The 22,256-nt window shown below is 40.4% G+C and overlaps 1 protein-coding gene across 1 annotated transcript; it reads right to left on the reverse strand.

The window, feature by feature from the left end:
- Nucleotides 1-11,314: 11,314 nt before the first annotated feature.
- On the reverse strand, nt 11,315-21,103 carry LOC306981846 (actin-related protein 3-like). The gene is made up of 12 exons (XM_079581572.1): nt 20,974-21,103; nt 19,426-19,481; nt 18,962-19,086; nt 18,039-18,149; nt 17,683-17,778; nt 17,490-17,597; nt 15,429-15,572; nt 15,167-15,340; nt 13,649-13,741; nt 13,456-13,581; nt 13,215-13,298; nt 11,315-12,119 (listed from the first exon to the last, which is right to left on the reverse strand). The coding sequence occupies exons 1-12, from the start codon at nt 21,015-21,017 to the stop codon at nt 12,024-12,026; spliced, it is 1,257 nt and encodes a 418-aa protein (XP_079437698.1). The 5' UTR covers nt 21,018-21,103; the 3' UTR covers nt 11,315-12,023.
- Between the last annotated feature and the right edge of the window lie 1,153 nt (nt 21,104-22,256).

The following is a 22,256-nucleotide window of genomic DNA, read 5'->3' on the forward strand; positions in this document are numbered from 1 at the left end:
GGACATTGTGCCTCTGTGGGAGGTGCACGGAATATGAACCGAGCAGTCCAGTGGATTATTGTTATTTACGATATTTTTGACATGGACAAAGCAACCAAGCCCTTTTGTCTTGGTTGAGCACCTGCCCCTCAAAATGTCTGTGCACGCCACTGGTCTATGGGACAGGCACACGAACAAGAAAACAACGCGTCTGCAGCCGCTCGCTGCTAAAAGAAAGTCAGGGATGTACACTGCTCACAAAAACTTAGGGCACACTCAAAAAACACATCCTAGATGTCAATCAATTCGATTTTTCGGATGAAACTCTTTATTCATAGTGTAGGGCAATGTGTTGAGAACAAAATAACATAAGAATGATGAATGGAAATCAAATTCTCAGCCCCTGGAGGTCTGGATCCAAAATTATGGTCAAAATCAAAGTGACAAATCAGGTCACTGGTTGATCCAAATTCTGTAGAAATTCCTCCAAACGAGTCTGTATCATCCTCAGTCGTGTGTGTGGCCTCCACGTGCCTGAATGCACTCCCTACAACGCCTGGGCAGCTCCTGATGAGACCACGGACGTCCTCCTGAGGGATCTCCTCCCAGACCTGGATTAGAGCATCAGTCAGCTCCTGGACAGTCTGTGGTGCCACGTGGCGTTGATGGATGGACTGAGACATGATGTCCCAGATGTGCTCTATTGGATTTAAGTCTGGGGAACGGGCAGGCCAGTCCAGAACATCAATACCTTCATCATGCAGGACCTGCATCCCGGTCCCCAATGCCAGTCAGGGAACCTCTGGCTCGCACATGGAGGGCTGTGCGGCCCTCCAATGAAATGCCTCCCCAGACCATCACTGACCCACCACCAAACCGGCCATGCTGGATGATGTTGCAGCAGCAGAACGTTCTCCAGGGCGTCTCCAGACTCTGTCACGTCTGTCACAGGTGCTCAGGGTGAACCTGCTCTGATCCGTGAAGAGCACAGGGCACCATTGGCCAATCTGCCAATCGCTGTGTTCTCGGGCAAATGCCAATTGGGCTGCACGGTGTTGGGCAGTAAGCACCGGCCCAACGCCCTCATACCCCCCTCATACCCCCCTCATACCCCCCTCATACCCCCCTCATACCACCCTCATACCACCCTCATACCCCCCTCATACCCCCCTCATACCCCCCTCATACCCCCCTCATACCCCCCTCATACCCCCCTCATACCCCCCTCATGGAGTCGGTTTCTGACCGTTTGAGGACCAGCATGCACATTTGTGGCCCTCTGGAGGTCATTTTGTAGGGCTCGGGCAGTGCTTCTCCTGTTGCTCCGTGCACAAATGAGCAGATAGCGGTCCTGCTGCTGGGTTGTTGACCTCGGTCGGCCCCTCCAGGTCTCCTGGTGTACTGGCCTGTCTCCTGGTGTCTCCTCCATGCTCTGGACACTGCGCTGGGAGACACAGCAAACCTTCTTGCCACAGCACGAATGGACCTGCCATTTTGGATGAGCATCACTCCCTGAGCAGCTTCTGTGGGTTGTAGATGCTCCTCATGATGCCTCTAGTGGTGAGAACACTGGACAAATGCAAAAGTGTTCCAAAAATACGGTACAAAGGATGAAGACAGGGAAATGGTCTGTGGTCACCACCTGCAAAACCATTCCTCTTTTGGAGTGATCTTGCTAATTGCCTCTCATTTCCACCTGTGTCTGTTTAATTTCCACAACACCAAGTGAAACTGATTCACAATAAGCGTGGCTTCCTAACTGGACAGTCTGATGTCCCAGAAATTTGACTGACTTGGAGTTACATTGTGTTTTTTGAGTGTGCCCTAAGTTTTTGTGAGCAGTGTATTTAGCGGGTGTGGCGTGAGAGACTCAAATGCGTGTGGCTCACGAGGACACGTGAGAGTTGTTTTTTACAGTCAAAGGTATCTGACGAGAAGGTGACACCAGGATTAATCTGTTATCCCTAAAATCGACAGTGCTTTCGAGGGTTCGCAGATCTTACTTCATCATTGTTTGTCTGCTGCTGTTCATCTGATTGCAGACTATATTCTTTCAAAGACTCGTAAAGGTGTGAAAAAGAAAAGATAAGGAAAGCACCACGTGAAAGTCCGGGCAGTCATAGTACTACTAATCTACAACTCACCACCGGAAAGAGCCAAACTCCAAAGCAACACGACATCCATCTGTAGGTGATCCAATGAAGACTTGTCCACACTTGTCTGCCCTTCACTCTAGAGTGAGAGCGCAGGCTGGAGCTGTAACGCCGGGCTCACACCAAGCGGGGCAAAAAAACGCTTTCCGTCGCTCAGCTTGCTCTACTTCCTTGGCCAGCCCCCCCTTGTGCAGGAGCTCGTGGAAGTGGGTTTGAGACGCGGCTTTTGCTTTTGAATTTGAATAAAACATTTGGTTACTCTTTCCTCTGTACTAAATACTGTATATATAGATAGATAGATAGATAGATAGATAGATAGATAGATAGATAGATAGATAGATAGATAGATAGATAGATAGATAGATAGATAGATAGATAGATAGATAGATAGATAGATAGATAGATAGATAGATCACATCCAAATAACACTTATTATATTAATTGCCATGCTGGTCATATTTGCACTTTCAATTTTGAACATTTCTACTCACTGCGCCATTGCGATTGACTGCGGAAATGCGGGAAGCGAATGTAGAAATTGCATAAACTCTTCAAATTGCATAATCTAATTTGCATAAACTGCATAAAGTGGTAAAATGCATGAATGGGTTAATTTGCATAAATTATGTAAATTGCATAAACTCTTTAAAATTCAAAAGTCCTAAATGGCATAAACTCTTAAGTTGCATAAACGCTTTAAAATGCATAAACTGGTTAAATCCCATAAAGTGGTTAATTTGCATAAATTATTAATATTGCATAAACTTTTATATTCCATAAACTGGTCAAACTGTTGAAATGGCCTCAGTGCTTGATTGGCAGAAACTGCACAAATGGCTGAAAGTCCTGGAGTCTCCCCATTGGCTGGATTCCCCCATACACACTAATGCAAAAATTTCAAACTCCCGTATAAAAAACCTGGAAAACTGCAGAAGGACAATTTTTTCTCAAAACCCACAAGTTGCATAAGCTGAACATGCACAAAGTGCAGAAATTGCAGAAAATGCAGAAAAAAGTGCAGAAAAGCATGGATTTGCGGCAGCCCCATTATAAGTCAATGGGAAAAATCTCCGACATTTTGGCCGATTGCGGAAAAACCGTAAGTTGCAGAAGTCCCAAAAGTAATAGCACCCTTCTCCTCAACATGCGGAACGTTTTGATGCATAACTTGCATAAATTGCACAACGCATGAAGGTGCTGAAAGCTCTAGAAAATCGGGAAAAAGATGGAAGAGGAATAATAATAAAGAACATGAAAACCAATAATTGACTGCGGAAGAATTCCGTAGTCAATCAATAAAAGAAAAAGGAAACCCAACTGGACAGAGGAAGGTTTGCTTCTGGCTCAATTGGTAAATGAGAGAGAAGCAAACATGGGAAATGTTCCTATAATTTCAATGCCTAATCTTAAAATGTGCAGTCATCTCATCCCACTAGACATTTGTAAGTCCGTTGCACACATGACTCATTTTACCCATGAGCAAACAGTTAGTTGAAAGCGAAAGTAGTGCCTGACCGGGAGAAACCTGACACCAACAAACTCACTAGCTTATTTGAAAATGTCTCGTAAGATGTGTAATGGAAAATAATATGGCCTAACTGGAACATCTGACAAAGAGAGACTCAGCTAACAGTAAGTGGCATTATGCTTCACTGATATCTGAGGGAAAGTGTATCAGCCCCCGGTTTGTGGTTACAAACACGTAAATGTCACAGATTATCTCTGCTAGTCAATCCCTCAATAGACTCAAACATCAGCTTTGAAAATGATTCAAAGATTTCTAACACCAAGACTGGAGAGGAAAAGACATGAACAATTGAACTAATACATGAAGTACAAGCCTTTAAGGACTTGCTAGTAGAGGTCAGACCGGGTTAGATCCCAGTCACTTGTTTTGTGGAAGATCTGATCGGCTTTTTAATGCAATTTTCATGCCTCAATACCATATTTTTAATGTCACAAATGCAAAAAGAAATCTTGGCATATGTTATTTTGTAGGATTTGTAAACAATCAAAATGGAGGAATGAGGGGAGGACATTTTGATATAAATTAGACACTGCAACTTTTGCAGGTGCATGGAAATTGTATTTGTTTAAACATTTTTATCACATAGAGCTAAAGAGAAACTTAAAGTAAACGTTTCTCTTTGTGCTACTTCTGCTTTCTGATTGGACGAGACAAAGGCAGATGTTTATGAAATTTACAATGTACAAAACACTGCAGACCCTCACTTTAAAAACAAAGTAGGTTTTCATCCAAAACACATAATAATTTTTATCTTTGCTCTATTTTAGTCTGTGTTTACGAGAAAACGATTAATCGATTACTGAAATAGTTGACAACTATTTTTAGAAATCGATTAGTTGTCGATTAATCGATTAGTTGTTTCAGCCCTAATGCAAATTTGAATCAAATTGAATGGTCTTAATTGAGGCATAATTCATTTATTACGTTTTTTAATGCCCTGCGAAAGACACATGTGAAATCTAAATCACATGTGTCTTTGCAGCCACTTGTTGCCAGATTCTATTAGCATTTCACTTGGTTTTCTTTAAAAACCTGCCTTTGTAGTTCAACGTTTGTACCGTTTCTGTTTATTTTTATCCACCAAACACGAGGCCTTGAACGATATATTATTATGGTATCAATGTCGAGATATGAATTTTCAAGATATTAATATCGCAAACATAACGATATAATGGATATAGATTTCCCACATCATCACAAACATCATTTTTACAATTGCCCTTGAATAATTCCCCATGATAAGAATTCGTCTCTGCTAGTGTGAATGATAACTCACGTGCAAGATGTAAAACATTGTAGCGCAGCCCAAAAGGGACAACTACTGTTTGAAAATATTACATTTTTTGATTTATTGTTTGGTGACTTTATGTTAATGACTGGCAGTGAGCTCTCATTAATAAAACTGCACTCGTTTGTATTATGTTTAAATTTTTCTGAAAAATGCCTGTTTTTCACCGAACCCGTAGTTATATCATATCGATACAAAAGCGTTTACATTGTCATTGAATCGAGGCAGAGGAAGTTCCTAGAGGTTCCTACTGTCTGCGGTAACACTCCAGAACAATGAAATTCACTTGCTGTATCTAGGTTTACGCTAACGTATGCTAATTGTGGTGAGTGACTACAGTGACTCATAAATCCAAATACACTAGTCATGTGAAATCTGGAATATAACCTTCTGCAGTGTTTGGTCGGGCTGAACGATATGGACAAAATTTCAGATCTCGATATTCATGGCAGATATATCGATATGATATAACTACGGGTTCGGTGAAAAACAGGAGGCTCTTTGTGCTACTTCCATTTTTGATTGTACCTGCTTAAAGGAGCTATATCATGCTATTTTAGCCATTCCAAAGTTAAGTACAGGCATTTATATGATATATTGTACCTCTACCATTATGGAGCACTCATTTTTGTGATAAATATAAGTGTTTTCTGGAGGTATTTTTCGAACCCGGAAGACACAAAGCTTCGATTCAGTTAACTCCGCCCCCTCTCTCCGCACATACAACTTTACCGTAATATAAATAAACAGCAATATGTGAAGATACTTCACGATGCAGTTATACGGAGTTGACACCTGCAACACAGCTTCATAAATGGCTAACACACATGCTAATATGCTAACACACATGCTAATATGCTAACACACAAGCTAATATGCTAACACACATGCTAATATGCTAACCCACGTTTGGATTGACTCACCGCTCTGCTCCATCACTGTTTACATTGTGGGACTCGCGTTGGTTATAAAAGTTAATCCACTTTGGTTCTGGTGAAGGTTCATCAAACATCCATCAGAGACAGTCACAGAAAAACAATATTTTGGTGAAAGTCTCTGAATCCCAGAGAAAAAAACAACTTCGATTGGCCTCTTCTTGAAAAAAGTTGAATAAACTCCTCCTCGTAGCCAAACGGCTTCTTTTTCTCCGTCCGTGACATGATCGTTAGTTAGAATAAAGAACAGCTGTTCAGAATAGATGACAACAAGCTCCATCTTCACAGCTGCAGCGCAAACATGACTGATCTGTTCAGATGCTCAAGGCAATGTGTTTGTTTTGGCCACAGCTGACCTGGAAGCACCTTGGGCACATCCTTTTTTTTTTACTCTTTCATCTCTCTTACGACAGAAATAATGAAAAAGCTATTTGACAAATTAAAATCAGGCTGTAAGACATTACATTACAGACGTCGAGCACTTCCGTTCCGCTGTTACGACACAACTGAACACTCAGTCGTTCACCAGGAGAGGGCGGAGCAGCTGCTCAGAGAGCAGGATTCAGGAGGATTACTGAGAGCTGCGTGAATGAAGCCGCAAACCACTCTGGGGGTGTTTTTGATAAGGAAATAGCATAACAACATGGCTAAAAGCTCAAAAAAGTCGATTTTGCATGATATAGGACCTTTAATGCTGATTTAAGTTTAGCCCTTCTTGTGTGTTTTGACTGAACTCTTTAACTGTTCAGTCATCGTGTGTCTATGGAAGACCATACACAACACTGACCTAGTCTACACTTTCTGATGGAAACAGCTGGCTATTGATTTACTTCTACTGATGATGACGAATTACTCACTATTTGTTCACTGGATTACATTGCCAGTGTAACCGTAGGGAAGGCAGGGGTCTCCCTTTTTGTATGGTATGAAATAAACACGCTTTAGGTAAGCCTGGCAAAAATAGGAACAAAGGCAGGAGTAGTAAAACATATGTTCTTTTATTAATATTTAACAATGTGTTGAAATGATGTTATGTTATGTTTAGTGGTGGGCCGTCATCGGCGTTAACGCGAGACTCTTATCCGGCGGATAAGAGTTGGGAGTTTTGAATTTGTTGAAATATTCTTTTCTTTTTACTAAAACTTGACTGAAGTTATTGTCAACTAAAACTGGAGTAAAACTATCACATACAAAGACAAAAAAAGCACTTTTGTCCAAAGACTAAAGGGCAGATAAAAACAAAACTACATGTATACATTATGCTGGGGGTAGGCCTATAATTCCCTCTTAAACCACATGAAGAGAGTTCATGACAAATCAAATCTATAGGTAATATTTTTAACCGCTCAAATGTGAAATACTAAGATTCAGGAAGCCCACACTTCGAGCTTAAGGGAGCTCAAGTCTGATCATTAACATTGGACATGTCGCGTGCCAACAGTAATCTGACAGTGCACTTCAAATCAAAAATGTGCCGGAAAAGCAACAAAAAAGTGACATATTAACGTGGCCAAAACATGACAAAAGGCAACAAGGGGGAAAAAATGGAAAAACCAACAAAAGCATGACAAAAAACATGACAAAAAAAAACCATAACAACAAATTAATAAAAAATGAATAAAAAAGTAATGAAGTCGAGAATGTTTTAAATTTGGGTGAAGCCGAGCTGGAATTAAAGAGGGGGTATTATGCTTTTTTCAATCACATAGCACCAGTCTATATCACACTACAATGATGAGCAAACCTTGTGTTGGTCTGTAAATGCAGTAAATTAGAATAACTGCCTTGTATAAAATGTCTCTCTCAAAATGGCTGTAGTGAATGTCTTGAAATAGGCCTCTGTCTCTTTAAGAACCTCTGAGCCTTTCCGACACGCCCCCTCCACACGCTGTCTGTGGCATCAGTGGGGAGGGGGTTCTGCTGAGGAGCAGTGGTTGGTTACTCGGCTGGTGACGAAAGCTCGGAGGCGTCTCCAGGAGGTGGGGGCGTTCCTAGGAGGACTCAGGCAAACCTATCCCTAAAATGGCCGCCATCAGAGTTTTTACAGATTACTCAGAAATACGTGAATGTGCCAAGGCAACACTTCAGGCATGTTTTTAATGAGGGAGTGACAGAATAACATGATGTAAAGCTTGAAAAAGTCAATTTTGCATAATACCCCCCCTTTAAGGCGGGTGGTAAGAGGTTAAAACATGTCTTTGTGGAAGCTGTTAATAGTTTTTCCACTTTTATTTAAACGAACAATGCATTCAAATCACAAAATACAGAAACACATGGGGACATAATGTGGTTTGGATAAGAAACTGGCCAAAAGATTCGATTTCAGAAACTGTTCTTTGACATGGCTTAAGGCAAAGGCGCCTGTGCTCAAGATGATATGATCCGGACATTTCAGTGTTGTGAGTTCATCTGCCGCCCTGGCATTTGGAAGAATTATGTTTTCGTGTGGCGCAGGGCTCGACACTAACTTTTTTCATGACCGTCCCGACACCGTCCCGAAAACCATTTGGCATCGTCCCGAAATGGATGTGAACCGTCCCGAATTTTATAGAGCTCTCGCTCTTTTATAGGGAAGAGGGGAGCATGCACACTCGCTTACATAAATATTAGGGCTGCAACTATTGATTATTTACATCATTTTGTCGAGTAATCAGATATGTATTGCATTTATATTGAAAAACTACATTTCATGACTTTAGAGCAGATTATAAAAGGAGAAAAAATGTTTTTAACAAAGGATTTTTCTGCTAGAAATAACATCATTTATTCGTAATTTCTTAGTTTGTCCCAAAAGCAGCAACATTTGACGCTCATTAAGAGACGCCTGTCCTCATGTCCATGACGAGGAGCGAGAGCAGCTTCAGTGTCTTTTAAATCAGTACTTTTATTCTTATTCAAGTGAAGTAGGTCCTGACTGGAAACAGAATCTTGAAATGTTCTGCTGAAGCTCAGGTGATTCATTTCTTTCCCAGGATCTCAACCAGAGGGGTTTCCTAAAAGAGGAGAAACATTTTAAGTATTTTTGTCATAGTATTGCTATAGCAGGGATTAATGTGTCAGTGTTTATGGTTCATAAATGTATTTGTTGTGAGCAATGAAAGGATGGATATGAGAAATTTAAAGTACAGATGAAACAGTGTGACTGTTGGAGTTTTATTCTGCTTTTGAAATAGTGTGACCACCATAAATAGTTTAAACAGACCAGTGGGACAATTTGGCAGAACTTTGAAGTACAGAGAAATTAGTTTAGTTTTTTATAGATCAGGGTTTTTTTTTTATCCCACTAAAAAAGACCAACCTTTTCATTATTACAACTTTTATAACACTAGCAAGCAACAGATTGCAATATATTATTAAGCAGTTAAACACAAAAATCATGAGGGCTTCAGTGATAAAGTGGGACATGTTAAGCAGGAGAACGACATGGCTCTGCAGGACAGTCAAAAGAGGGACAGGTGGTCACTCTACGTAAATCTGTGTTTTTATTTATCTTAATTTAAATCGTAGATACAGCGTAAAGATATTTAGCGCAAACCACTTTGAGTAGATACAGTAGGATGTAAAGGTCTGTGTTTGGTGAGGGGGAAAGGAGAGAAGTTACCTCATGTCACACTTTGAAGTAACAGTGGATGAAAGTGTAGATCGTCCTGATGGTAAATCATCACTGATGCCGTTGTCAGTATTGTTGTGGCGGTAGCGGGGGAGTCGGGTCCTTTAGCCTCGTTCGCCTCCGTCCCGTCTTCGCCTCTCGTTGCGGAGTTTCTTCTTCTTTGAGCCGTGTTTTGATGATTACAACAGCCTGGCTCTGCCCGGCTACGAGTTTTAGCACTGCGAGCTCCGCTCTGGTGTTTACAACCATAGAGCTGTGCTCTTGGGAAGCGGCCGTGCGGAAACAAGCGCCACTTAGTTCCGAGCGCGTAGGCGGCCCCGTTTCATACGGTTTTAATGAGAAATATTACTTAAGCAAATCATCGAAGCGGGAAAATATTATTCAAAGCATTTTACTAATCGAGTTCATCGATTTAATCGATGAATCATTGCAGCCCTAAAAATACATATATATTAAAAAGGCCTATCGTCCCGAGACCGTCCCGGGTAAGATCTCATCTCGTCCCGTGCATTTTTTTTTTCCGTCCCCGGGACGACGGGACTACGTTAGTGTCGAGCCCCAGGCGTATGTGGTGTAACAAGTACAACCCGCATCAAAGCGTTTCGTTTTACTCAATGGTAGTGCTACTGCAATATTTACGGTAACTGCTTGGTTTCCCATGAAATGCATGGCACATCAGTCAATACACAATCACGACTTCAAAAAGGACAGGCGGCGCCGAAACAAAAGGAAGGGGGTTGTTAACAGATGATGATTTATGAAAAAAAAAATGAGGAAGCTGCAGGAGTGGGTGTGAAGGCAAGTAGGTCTGTGTAGATAGATACACAGCTTTATGAATATGTATAGTTTTAAAGAATGTGTGTTTTGTATTGCCCTGTCATGTTTTGTTTAAATAAATAAAAAGTTAAAAAAACACACAAAAAGGACTAAAAGGTGTGCACAGATAGAATGGGGGGCAGAACATGTATTTGAGGAGATAGACAGGACAGACATGGATTTTACATTTACAGCATTTCTACTCACAGTTTTAGTTTAATGATTTTACGGAGCTTGGAGCTACAGAGACCTCACTCGTGGATAAATCATCACAGTCATAAATTGCCGATTCACGATCTGAGGACTTGTTTACCTGATGTAACGCAGCTCACTCTGTCAAACCAAAGGGACTGTCCCACGTGGGGTATTTCCTTTACAATCACACCCTTTGATAATCCACAAGGGAAAGACATTGAGGTGTCTCTACACAGGTAATGCCGACAGGTCATGTTAAATGATTTCCCCAGTTGTGTTTTTAGTTTGTGTTGTGCTTAAAGGGGCTAGACAGAGTTTCAACATGTTAAAAATGATCTACGGGCTTAATATAGAAACTGCAGTTACATGTAAGACCTGAGGTGGCAGTAGTGAGTAGGAAAATGACAACTTTTAGTAGAATCTGCACCCTTTTGTTGCTCTGACGGACGCTCAGTTGATTCTAGAGCCAGTGCTTATTAAAAACAAAGCATTTGCCTTGTGTTCTTTCTATATTTTGTAAATGATGGTTCTGAAGTTTATATATTGATGAGTAAGTCGACTGGGAATCATTATGTTGGGCTTTACATAATACTGGGTGCATGTGCTTGTTAGAATTAACTTATTTTAATCCCGCTTTCATTAAAACTCCCTCTGTGCCAAATAAATATATGATCTGATGAGGGTCGTGCCATTAAAACTTTAAACACCCTGACTAAAAAAATATGAACATATTTTAAAATCAAGACAAAAAAAAATACACTTTTAACCATTTATTTTTGTTTCCGATTTGACTTCAAAAGTACAAAAAAGAAAGAATAAGCAGTTGTTTTTTTTCCATCATTAATATTCCTTAAGCATACGATAAAAATCATCTTGAACACCCAGTTTGTTTCAGAATGTACATAAAATAAAGGAGCGAGAAACAACCCACACGCCAAAGTGCGTTTATACAGACTCAATAATGACATACTACAACCCTGGAACTACACAGCGGCTTCAGGAAGTGTCCACACCTCCGTTTGTTCCTATTTTAATATGCTGAAGCCGAAAAATTATTCTTTATATGCTTTAAAAAGCGGCCTTTCTGTAGATTGGCAATGATTGTTAAATGCAATAATAGTTCTATATTTTTCATATATTTTCAAAACTTTTTAAACGTCCATTTTCATTTTATTATTGTAGGGTGATTAATGTCGAATTTTTACCAATGGACAGAATATTTATCGACGTTAATATCAGACGGCTACATAATAAAACACAAACAATTCAAAGGAGGTCTGAAAACTTGATGAACCTGCTGTATAGGAGGCAAATCCATTTTTTTTTTTTAATCCAACTTGCGGTAAACATTTCGTCGCCAGGAACCCGGCCGCTCCTCCGTTTGGTCCACTCGTAGGTGCAGCCCCGCGTTGCAAAGGCTCCTGGGTAATTCTTTTTGCAGCGTCCTGGTGTCCAGTCCTGCTCGGCGGACAGAGAGAGAGAGAGAGAGAGAGAGAGGGAGAGGCAGAGGGGAGGAAGCCTAGGACATGACTCCGAAGACGGGGTTGTGGCGGCAGATGCTCGGCCCGATCTCCTCGTAGTCCTTCTTGGTGTGGCACACTTGGTAGAACTCGGGCTGCGGGGAGAGGAACGCCATTTTGAAAACGCCATATTGGTCTAAAACAGCAGAAACTACATATCTGGTACTTTCACTTCCTGATTGTCAAGCGATAAAACTCTTAAAGGGGGGTATTATGCAAACTTTTTCAAGCTTTACATCATAAGGCCTTTTCCCATTGAACAGAGTCATATGAAGTTAACCCCCTAACTCCCACCTGAACCTGAACCTGAACATTTTCTCCAGTTTGGCTTTACCCCAATCCAAAAGCTTCTGGAAAAAAGCTGTGAAAATAGCGACAAAACTGAGACGAAAACAATGATGGAAATGTGAGAAAAAAATTATGAAAAATTGATGAAAAAGTGGCAAAAATGTCACAAGAAATTGACAAAAATGTGATAAATATGTGACAAAATGTGACAAAAAAAATGAAAAAAAATTGATTTAAAAAATGACGAAAAAATGACAAAAATGTGACAAAAAATTGATAAAAAATGACCAAAAAAATGACAAAAAACTTACAAAAATGAGTTGAACACCCAACAGAAAAATTACGAAAAATTGATGAAAAAGTGGCAAAAATGTCACAAGAAATGGACAAAAATGTGACAAAAAAATGACAAAAATTGGATTAAAAACATGATGAAAAAATGACAAAAATGTGACAAAATGTGACAAAAAATGACATAAATGTGACAAAATGTGACAAAAAATGACAAAAATGTGACAAAAAAATAAAACATTTGATTTAAAAAATGACAAAAAAATGACAAAAATTTTATTAAAAACATGATGAAAAAATGACAAAAATTTGACAAAAAATGACTAAAAAAAATGACAAAAATGCGACAAAAATTTGATAAAATATGACAAAAAAGTTACAAAAATGAGTTGAATACCCAACAGAAAAATGATGGAAAAAAAATCTAATGACGTGAGGAAAAAGATCCTCTCAGTTCAGGCGGGGGTTAAGAGGTTAAATATGGTGATTGCTTTAGCTAAGAATCCTTGAACTCCATTCAAGACTAACTAAAACATGATCTGCAGGAGTAACATCTTATGTGAGTGTCAGACGAAGCGGTCAGTAAAAAAAGGAAAGGTGGAGACGCTCACCGTGGACGCCAGCATGGAGCCTCCGAACCACACGGCGTACCTCTGCATGTGGTGGGTGACGACCTGGACGTCGATGGGCTTAGGCTGCGGGAAAACACCAGTGTTACACAAGGAAAGGAGTTCAAGAAGTTCCAAAAACAAACAGGACAAATAATGGCAGCTGAATATGGTAGAAATGAGCTAATTGTAAAGGCTTTATTGGATATTGATCATAAAACTGGTGCATGTTTTCCCAGGTCACCTTGAGTTTGCCTCCGCTGAGCTCCTCGCTGATCTTCAGCCGAGCGTCCACACTCCTCTTCAGGTCCCTCTGCAGACGGCGGCCGAAGTCCCTGAACATGGTGGAGCCCCCGGAAAGCACCACGTTCTGGAAAAGCACAGTATAAGTTACAGCGAGGGTTCGACGCACACGCGGGCGGCGCAGAGGCGTGTACCTTATAGAGCGGGCGCCGCACGTCGATGGGGCAGTTCTGGATGACCTCGTCCACCACCTCCGAGATGGGCTGGGTGAAGTCTGGGTTGGCGAACTGCACACAAACACATGGGTCAGTCTGAGCCCAATCTTTTCCTAAAGGAGTGCAGGCGTATTCCTAGATGTCACCAAAGGGGGGCGACGATACGCCATGAACAACCAACTGATTTAGAAATTCTATGGATGAAGAAGGAGCAGTGAAGGAATCTACGCCTGCTGAATTAACATTGTCACCACTGTTCTGATGTGTTTTGTGAGACGGCACATGTTTCTCTTTTTCCTTTTTCTCTTAAAACCACACTTTAAAAGTAAAATAAATGGCAGTAGTCTCTTTGTATCAGAGGTGGGCAAACTAATGCAAACTAATAACTAACACATGCGCTCATCCCACCCTTCAAATTCTTAACCCCCACCTGAACTGAGCACATTTTCTCCATTTTGGCTTTACCCAAATCTAAAAGCTTCTTGAAAAAGTGTCAAAATAGCGACAAAATGAGATAAAGTGAAAACGCAAAAACAAAAAGGCTATGAAAAATGGACCAAAATCTGACGAAAATACAATAGAAAAGCGACAGAGCAACAAAAGGAGTAACAGAAAATTGATGAAAATGCAATAAAAAGCAATGAAAACCAAAGTCCAAAAAGTGACAATGCAGCAGCAACATGAGGAAAACTGTTTACATGAGTTTTGTAGGTCTTAGCTTTCAAATGAGCCTTCTGTACTTGGCCTATAGGCTGTGAGTTCATAGATTTCCTATTATTATGGTCACATCGCATGTGAGGCTTCCCCGACAACACCTCCTTACCGTCAAACACTTTCAGAAAAACATTTCCTGTTTCTGAATGCACCGCATTTCATGCTGCTGTTCAGTGAGGACGAGGGCGCCCTCTGCTGGTGACTTTATAAACTGCAGAGCTACACCAGTGATGAAGAAAGTGCTTTAATCAACACCTGGGAGGAAACTAACGCCAGTGACCGTGGTTTTACATGGAATGCTGATCATGAAAAGGCCGTTTAGTCGGACGTTACGTTTTTTTAAAAGGATTATAAATGTTGGGGAATTTATCTAAACAAATCTCATTATATTTCAGGGTTTACATGGGCAGAGGCAGTTGATTCTAATGCTTTTTAATACTATTTTGAATGCCAAAATATCACTGTTTAAAGCCACAAACGCAGGAAGAAAATCAGGGTGTATTTCATGTCTTAAGATTTGCAAACATTTCACCAAAGAAGAAAGAGAAATGAACAAAACGAGAAACTTTCTAGCAAAAAAATAGTCAATTACAGCCAAAACTGCAGCTGAATATGTTTTAGGCGGCCATTTTGGTATTTTCAATTAACTTAAACAGTAAAACTTGTTGAGCGATGTCATAGTTTTCCAATAAATATAGATTTAATTCCAGTTTGAATCCGACGTAATGCTTTTTAATGACATGTAAGAAAGAAGCCGCAGTAGTCAGTGTCTAGAGTCAGTACCTCCGGGTGGAAGAAGATCTCCGGCCCCAGGAAGCGCTCGTAGCCCACGTCGATGGTGAACTCCTTCTTGGTGATGGCGTTGACCCCCGTGTACTGCTTTATCCACTTTGACCCGTCCGTGTCGTACTTGTTGAACTCTTTGACCAGGTCGGGGCAAACGTAGCTGAACCGCTCCTGAATCAAATCAAAACATTTCGTTCGAGCTGCGTTCCCCGGTGTGTGGTGTGTACGGTCCTGATGTTTGACTCTCTGGGGAGTTTACCTTGACGGCCTTGGCGGTCTCCAGGCTCTGCTCGGGGGGGATGCCCACCTCCCGGTCCCTGAGGAGCTGCTGGGTGAAGTAGGTGATGTCCCGCCCGGCGATGGGGATGTGCTTGATGCAGCTGCCGATCACGTAGCCCTCGGCCTGGACACACACGGGACAGGAATTTAAATGTGGAGGTATCAGTTTGAAACTTTTGATGGAGATTATGGACTATGAGGAAACAATGTCAGTACCAAGTAACTCTGGCAGTACCAAGTAACTCTTCCCCCTAGAGGCCATAAGCGCAACTGCAGGTGTAGTAGCAAGTTACGATTTTTTTTAACTTATTAATTGTCTTGGAGAGTAAATACTACGCTGACAGGAAAGGCGAAGAGAGAGGGTTACTGTGCATCCAATTATAAAAAAAATTCACTCAAACTTGGCTGTAAATACTGTTTAAAGTGACGTTAGCCCGCCGTTAGCTTTGCCCGTTAGCATGCTAGCTTCTTCTTCGTGATTCCATTAGTGTGTATTGTTTTCTCCGCACCAGTGGCAGTCAAGTTGCAAACATGGTTTTCTGTCCAGAGACACCAGGGGGAGATGAAAGACCCTCCATACATCCCATAAACACTTGTATTACCCCCACAGGGACTACGGAAAGGATTCATTAAGGTAAACACGTTACTTAGTACTGCTTTAACCTCTTAACTCCCGCCTGAACCGCGAGCAGTTTAGCTTTACCCAAATCCTGTAGACACCTCATTTGAAAGCTAAGATCTACAAAACTCATCTAAATGGATCTTTTTCCTCACGTCATCAGATTTTTTTCCATCTTTTTTGGGGGGTATTCAACTCATTTTGCAGTTTTGTCATTTTTTTAATCATTTTTTTTGTCATTTTTTTGGTCACATTTTTGTCACATTTGTGTCACATTTTTTGTCTTTTTTTAATCATTTTTTTTTGTTGTCATTTTCTGTCTTTTTTGTCATTTTTGGTCACATTTTTGTCAAAGTTTTCTCACTTTTTTGTCACATTTTTGTCACATTTATTGTCTTTTTTTAATCTTTTTTTGGGGTAATTTTTTGGCACATTTTTTGTCTTTTTTTTAGTCATTTTTTTTTGTCATTTTCTGTCTTTTTGGTCATTTTTGGTCACATTTTTGTCAAAGTTTTCTCACTTTTTTGTCACATCATCATTGTTTTCGTCTCAGTTCTGTCGCTATTTTCACACCTTTTTTCCAGAAGCTTTTGGATTGGGGTAAAGCCGAACTGGAGAAAATATGCTTGGTTCAGGTGGGAGTTAAGGGGTTAAACGATACAAACATGGTATCAAAAAAACGCTTAGGTTCCACTGGTATTGAAAAAGCAGGTCGGGGAATTATGAAATATTTAGATCCAAGTTTTGATGCTGTTGGTCATCAAAAATGGAGGAAAAATTTGAGACAATCGGGGGGAAAAGCTGAAAAATTTGGGGCAAAATATAAAGGGGGGCGGAAGTGGAAAAAAATTAGAGAAAAGGAAAAATTGTAAATATTGGGGGGGAAAACTGTGTGTGTGGGAATAATTGGTAGGAATAAGGAAAACTTGGGGTAAAAGCGGAAAAAAAATTTAATACACTGGGGAAAGAAGCAGAAATATTGCGGAAAGCATTGGGGGAACATTTGAAAATTTTTGGAAAAAAGTAGGTAAAAATGGGAACAAGTAGGGGAAAAAGTGGACGAATAAAAAGGCAAAAAATCTAGGGTTATGGGGAAAATTTGCTTAAAAAATATGAAAAACGTGTTGTTTTTTTTCCTGCTCTTTTGTAGTTAAAGTTTCTTGGTTGGTTCACCTAACAACACTATACATATGTAAAATAAATGAAAAGGAGGTACCAGTATAGTCTTCTGTCATTTCTGTGTCATGTAAAAATAAATAAGGCAGTTCTATAAATTGCACATACAGAAATCTTAATAGTGCCAGCTTTAGATTTAAGGTTTTATTTTGTGACATATTAGTTACAAAGAAATTGATTGATTTTTGAGGTTGAAAGCTCAATACATCAGGCCTACATTAACCATAAGGACCGAAAGTGCTGTACCACAGGGATGACGTGCGTGACCCCGTCCCCGCTGTCGATCACCGTCCCGGTCAGCGTCCTCTCCCCCACCTGCCGGGACGTCCAGGAGGCCGCCAGCGCCAGCACCGCCTGCGGGGACACGAGACACACCGGCGTTTAAAAAAAACAAAACACAGAGAGTACGAAGTGTCCACGTGAGAGGAACGAGCTGTACCTGCACGGCGATGTAGAGTCCCGGGACGTTGAAGGACTCGAACATGATCTCGGCCGTGTACTCCCTGTTCTCCGGAGTGTTCAGGGGAGGCTCCGTCTGAGGGACACAACACACACATGATCAAATATTTATTATCCATCACTCGTCTGATGTCCCTAAGAATTAAATACAATGAAACGTAGCTGGTGAAAATCAGCGCCTCCTGCTGGCAGATTTATGAAACGTACCTTTGATGGCATCATTAGGTCATAATGTGTTTTAAATATTGATGCAGCTGCAGTCCCTGTGGGATCTAAATCTACAGACGATGTGAAGCGGCTTCATGAGTGGAGGGCCGTTGAGTCTTCAGCTCTTACCAGGAGGAAGTAGTGGTCTTCAGGCTCTGCCCGCAGATACTTGAAGATGATTTGCTCCATGAAGCGCTCCATCAGGTCCCAGTCCTCCACAATACCGTGACGGATGGGCCACTGCAATTTGAATGGGACAATTCAGGCCTTTTTAGAATAGAATAGAATACCTGGACACCTTTGTCTTGGTGTTATAGGGTTTTAATTTTCTTCTTCCAGTTTTTGCTAAAACATAGTTAACACAATTATATTTAGGATTTGCTAAAAAAAATGTAGTGACATTTATAGATTCACTTCCTTATTAGACACTGACAGGAAGTGACAGAGGCAAACTATTTTAAACAGTTGCCGTGTCGACCACGTTAAGTCAATGGGAAATGAGTCAAACTGTTATGGACCTTTATGTCACTTCCTGTCAGTAAAAATGAAATTAAAAATGAAAATAATGGCCATTTCTTCACTAAATTTGCTGCTTCAATGAAACATAATGATAATTGCTAGCATGAGCAAACTTCAGTTAGCCGTGCTGAACGATATGGGAGAAGCCATCCTCACTTTGTCCATCCTTAATATACAGTCTATGATTTAGAGACATTTTTCACCCAAAAAGAAATGATTGTATCCATTTAATTTACTGTGTGAGGTGAGCAGTATGGCTTTAAGGTTTAAACTAATGTATGTATGGAGAACAGGTAAAAGCAACTCATAAACTGCTGCTGGCACAAAAACAATAGAAGCATTAAATAAAAGGACTAGTATTGATATCAACAGGTTTTAACTCCAAGCTTCCTCCACCCTGCCTAGTTACTTTCAAATAATCGTCTAAATAAGTTATAAAAACATGTATATTACAAGTTTTTGGCCAAATGGTTCAGCCCTAACCAGTTTGAACCAGGAGGATGTGAAGTTTGAAGCACTGAAAGAGGGTTTACCTTTGTTGCATAAGACGGTTTGTCAATGGCCTCGTCCCCGATGAAGAAGTCCAGGTCGTCCACGCCCTTCATCATCCTCCGCTGGGCCTGGTCGCCCACTTTGGCCGACTCTTTGATTGCAATACCTAAACACAGACATATGCAAAGTACATAATAAATACATCATAGAAATACAGTAAAAAAAAGGTCTATTTTTAACATTTGAGTGAGAAGAAATGCTGGAACAATAACAGAACTACGATTGAAAATGACGTAAACCAAAGAGGAAGTTTCAAAAACAAAAAGGCTGCACAGACGTTTTCCATTGTGAAATACACGTACACACCGAGCCGAAAAGAAGAACTAGAATAATAAACAATCGCACCGTGAATAAGTCAAAACGGTGCAATAAGGAAATATGTTGTGATTTGGACGACAAAGATACTGAAAAAAAGAAAATCTAAACTTGATGCAGCTTTACTCACATGAAGGAATGATGAACTGCGGCTCCGTGTTTCCAGCAAATCCGAGCTTCGTGTACCTGAGAGAAAAAAGGAGGTGTTTCAGACAGATATGTATTCATTCCCTTCATTTAACCTCTTAACTCCCGCCTGAACCCAGAGGATCTTTTTCCTCACGTCATCAGATTTGTTTTCCATCATTTTTTTTGTTGGGTAGTCAACTAATTTTTGTAACTTTTTTGTCATTCTTTGTCACATTTTTGTCATCTTTTCACCAATATTTTATCACATTTTTTGTCATTTTTTTAGGCACATTTTTGTAATTTTTTCATCAAATTTTTGTCATTTTTTGGTCCATTTTTTGTGACATTTTTGCCACTTTTTCATCCATTTTTCATCACTTTTTGTCAAATGTTTTCTCGCTTTTTTGCTACATTTCCATCATCGTTTTCATCTCAGTTTTGTCGCCATTTCCACAGCTTTTTTCCAGAAGCTTTTGGACTGGGGTAAAGCCAAACTGGAGAAAATGTGCTCAGTTCAGGTGGGAGTTAAGGGGTTAAAATCACAATGTGGGAAGCAACAAGAGTCCAAGAAACATTCAGGGTCACACTTTAAACTGACCCTTGTTTCAACATCTTAACCCCCACCTTCACCGAGCACTTTTTCTCCAGTATTACTCAAATCTAAAAGCTTCTCAACTGGAGCTTACAGCTTATAGGCCTCATTTGAAAGCTAAGACCTGCAAAACTGATCCAAGCTGACTAAAACTAATTGTTTTAGTCACGGTTCTGTTGCATTCATCACATTTCCATTTGCTTTCTCATAGCATTTTTGTCACGACTTTATCACATTTTCATTGCCGTTTAGTATAATTGTGATTAAGATGTTAAAAAAGCAACAAAAAAAAACAAAGTCATGATGAAAACACAAGCTTAGATCAGTTTTGTGGGTCTTAGCTTTCAAATGAGGCTGTAAGCTCCAGTCGAGAAGCTTCTAGATTTGGGTAAAGCTGAAGTGGGGACAATGTGCTCGGTTAAGGCGGAGGGTCAGAGGTTAAACAACTAGTCAGAGACACTCCTTTGAGAAAACCACTTTACAACTGTTTCCTGCTCACTTTTCTGCACAGACCAAAAAGGTTCTAGCATTTTCCGTCCCCGTTGCTTAAAGTATACAATACAATAACTTAAAAGATATAATTTTACTAACAACAACAGCTCTAAGATGATTGTGACCTTTGTTTTATTCCATTTCGCCAGTAAACAGAGCTCTTTCATTTACTGAAGCAATCCAGGAAGTAGCACTAGCTGCCTACGTGCACGTCCATTTCCATTATGAGCATTAGCTAGCACTAAAACCACCAATTCCCGCGTTCCTCCCCTGAATTTTATGATGTTTTCTGGTAAAGATACAGGATAGAAAACGGTTGAACACACGGGTTTCGTCAGCAGCACCGTGCAGACCGACGGGGAGCGGCGGCACTGGGCGTTAGCTGCAGCCTGACAGCCGCTTCCTCTGCCTGCAGCTAATGCTAATGCTAATGCTAACCAGAGTTCTTCCTCTTTGGCGACTTACCCCGTGCCACAGTCCACCACACAAGCCGGGAGCCGACTCGCCATGGCCGCTGCAGCTGTCTAGTCGAGCTGTTAACCGAAAACTCTGCGATCGGGTTTACTTCAGAGGTACATTCATTGATTTGAGGCGTTACGGATCCGGGCAGCTTCACGGTTTGGGCAGCGCTTCCGGGTTTGGGGAGAGCTCTTCTTCTGGTCTTTTAGTAAACAGTAAGGCGCGCCCCCGTGTGGCCAAAAACTGTAATTAGATGGCTTACCTCTTAACCGAGCACATTTTCTCCAGCTTTACCCCAGTCCAAAAGCTTCTGGAAAAAAGGTATGAAAATAGCAACAAAACTGAGACGAAACAAGGATGAAAATGTGAAAAAAGTGAGAAAAATTTGACGAAAAAGTGACAAAAAATGTACAAAAAATGACAAAAATTTGACAAAAAACTGAGAAAAATTTGACTAAAAAGTGACCAAAAAATTACAAAAAAATGACAAAAATGGACAAAAATTTGACAAAAAAAGTGAGAAAAATTTGACAAAAAATTGAGAAAAAAATTGACCAAAAAGTGATAAATAATTGACCAAAAAATGGGAATAATTTGACGAAAAAGTCACGAAAAAGTCATGAAAATTTGACAAAAATGAGACGACTGCCCAACAAAAAAAGTGATGAAAAAAAATCTGATGTGAGGAAAAAGATCAATTTAGTTTTGTAGGTCTTTCAAATTACACTAGCCTACAGGATTTGGGTAAAGCTGAACTGGAGAAAATGCTCTCGGTTCAGGCGGGAGTTAAGAGTTTAATAAATAGGATTTATGCACAGAAAAAGTATTTTGGGGGTAAATTTTGTCCCTCACTAAACTAAACTAAAACTAACTAACTAAACTAACCCCCTAACTAAAATATCTTCCCACAGCTCTGCACAGTGGAAAAGGTAACAATTATTTTTACTCCGGTAAGAGTACATGAGTGTCTGTGTAGGTTTTCTCCGCACACTTTCCCCTCCCACTAAAAACATGTACAATAGGCCAGGATGAATGCGAGTGTGTTTGGGGACATGGATGGAAATTAGCCTAAGGTTTACATGCATCGCTCTTTCATTTGTTAGTTAAAAATTGGACTGGAGTACTGTGTGTATTGAGTAACTGTCTGATTTACGATCCAGTAGTGACGAACATTATGAGAAAACAAACAAGAAAAAGGCTGATGTAAAAATCCTATTGAAGTTGCAAGTAGCCTGTGCCAGTACGTTGTGTCCTGCCTTCAGCCAAAGGTCACTCAAAGCACTCTCTAA

This window comes from Gobius niger, assembly GCF_951799975.1.
Source record: "Gobius niger genome assembly, chromosome: 23".
In the NCBI taxonomy this organism is placed as follows: Eukaryota; Metazoa; Chordata; class Actinopteri; order Gobiiformes; family Gobiidae; genus Gobius; species Gobius niger.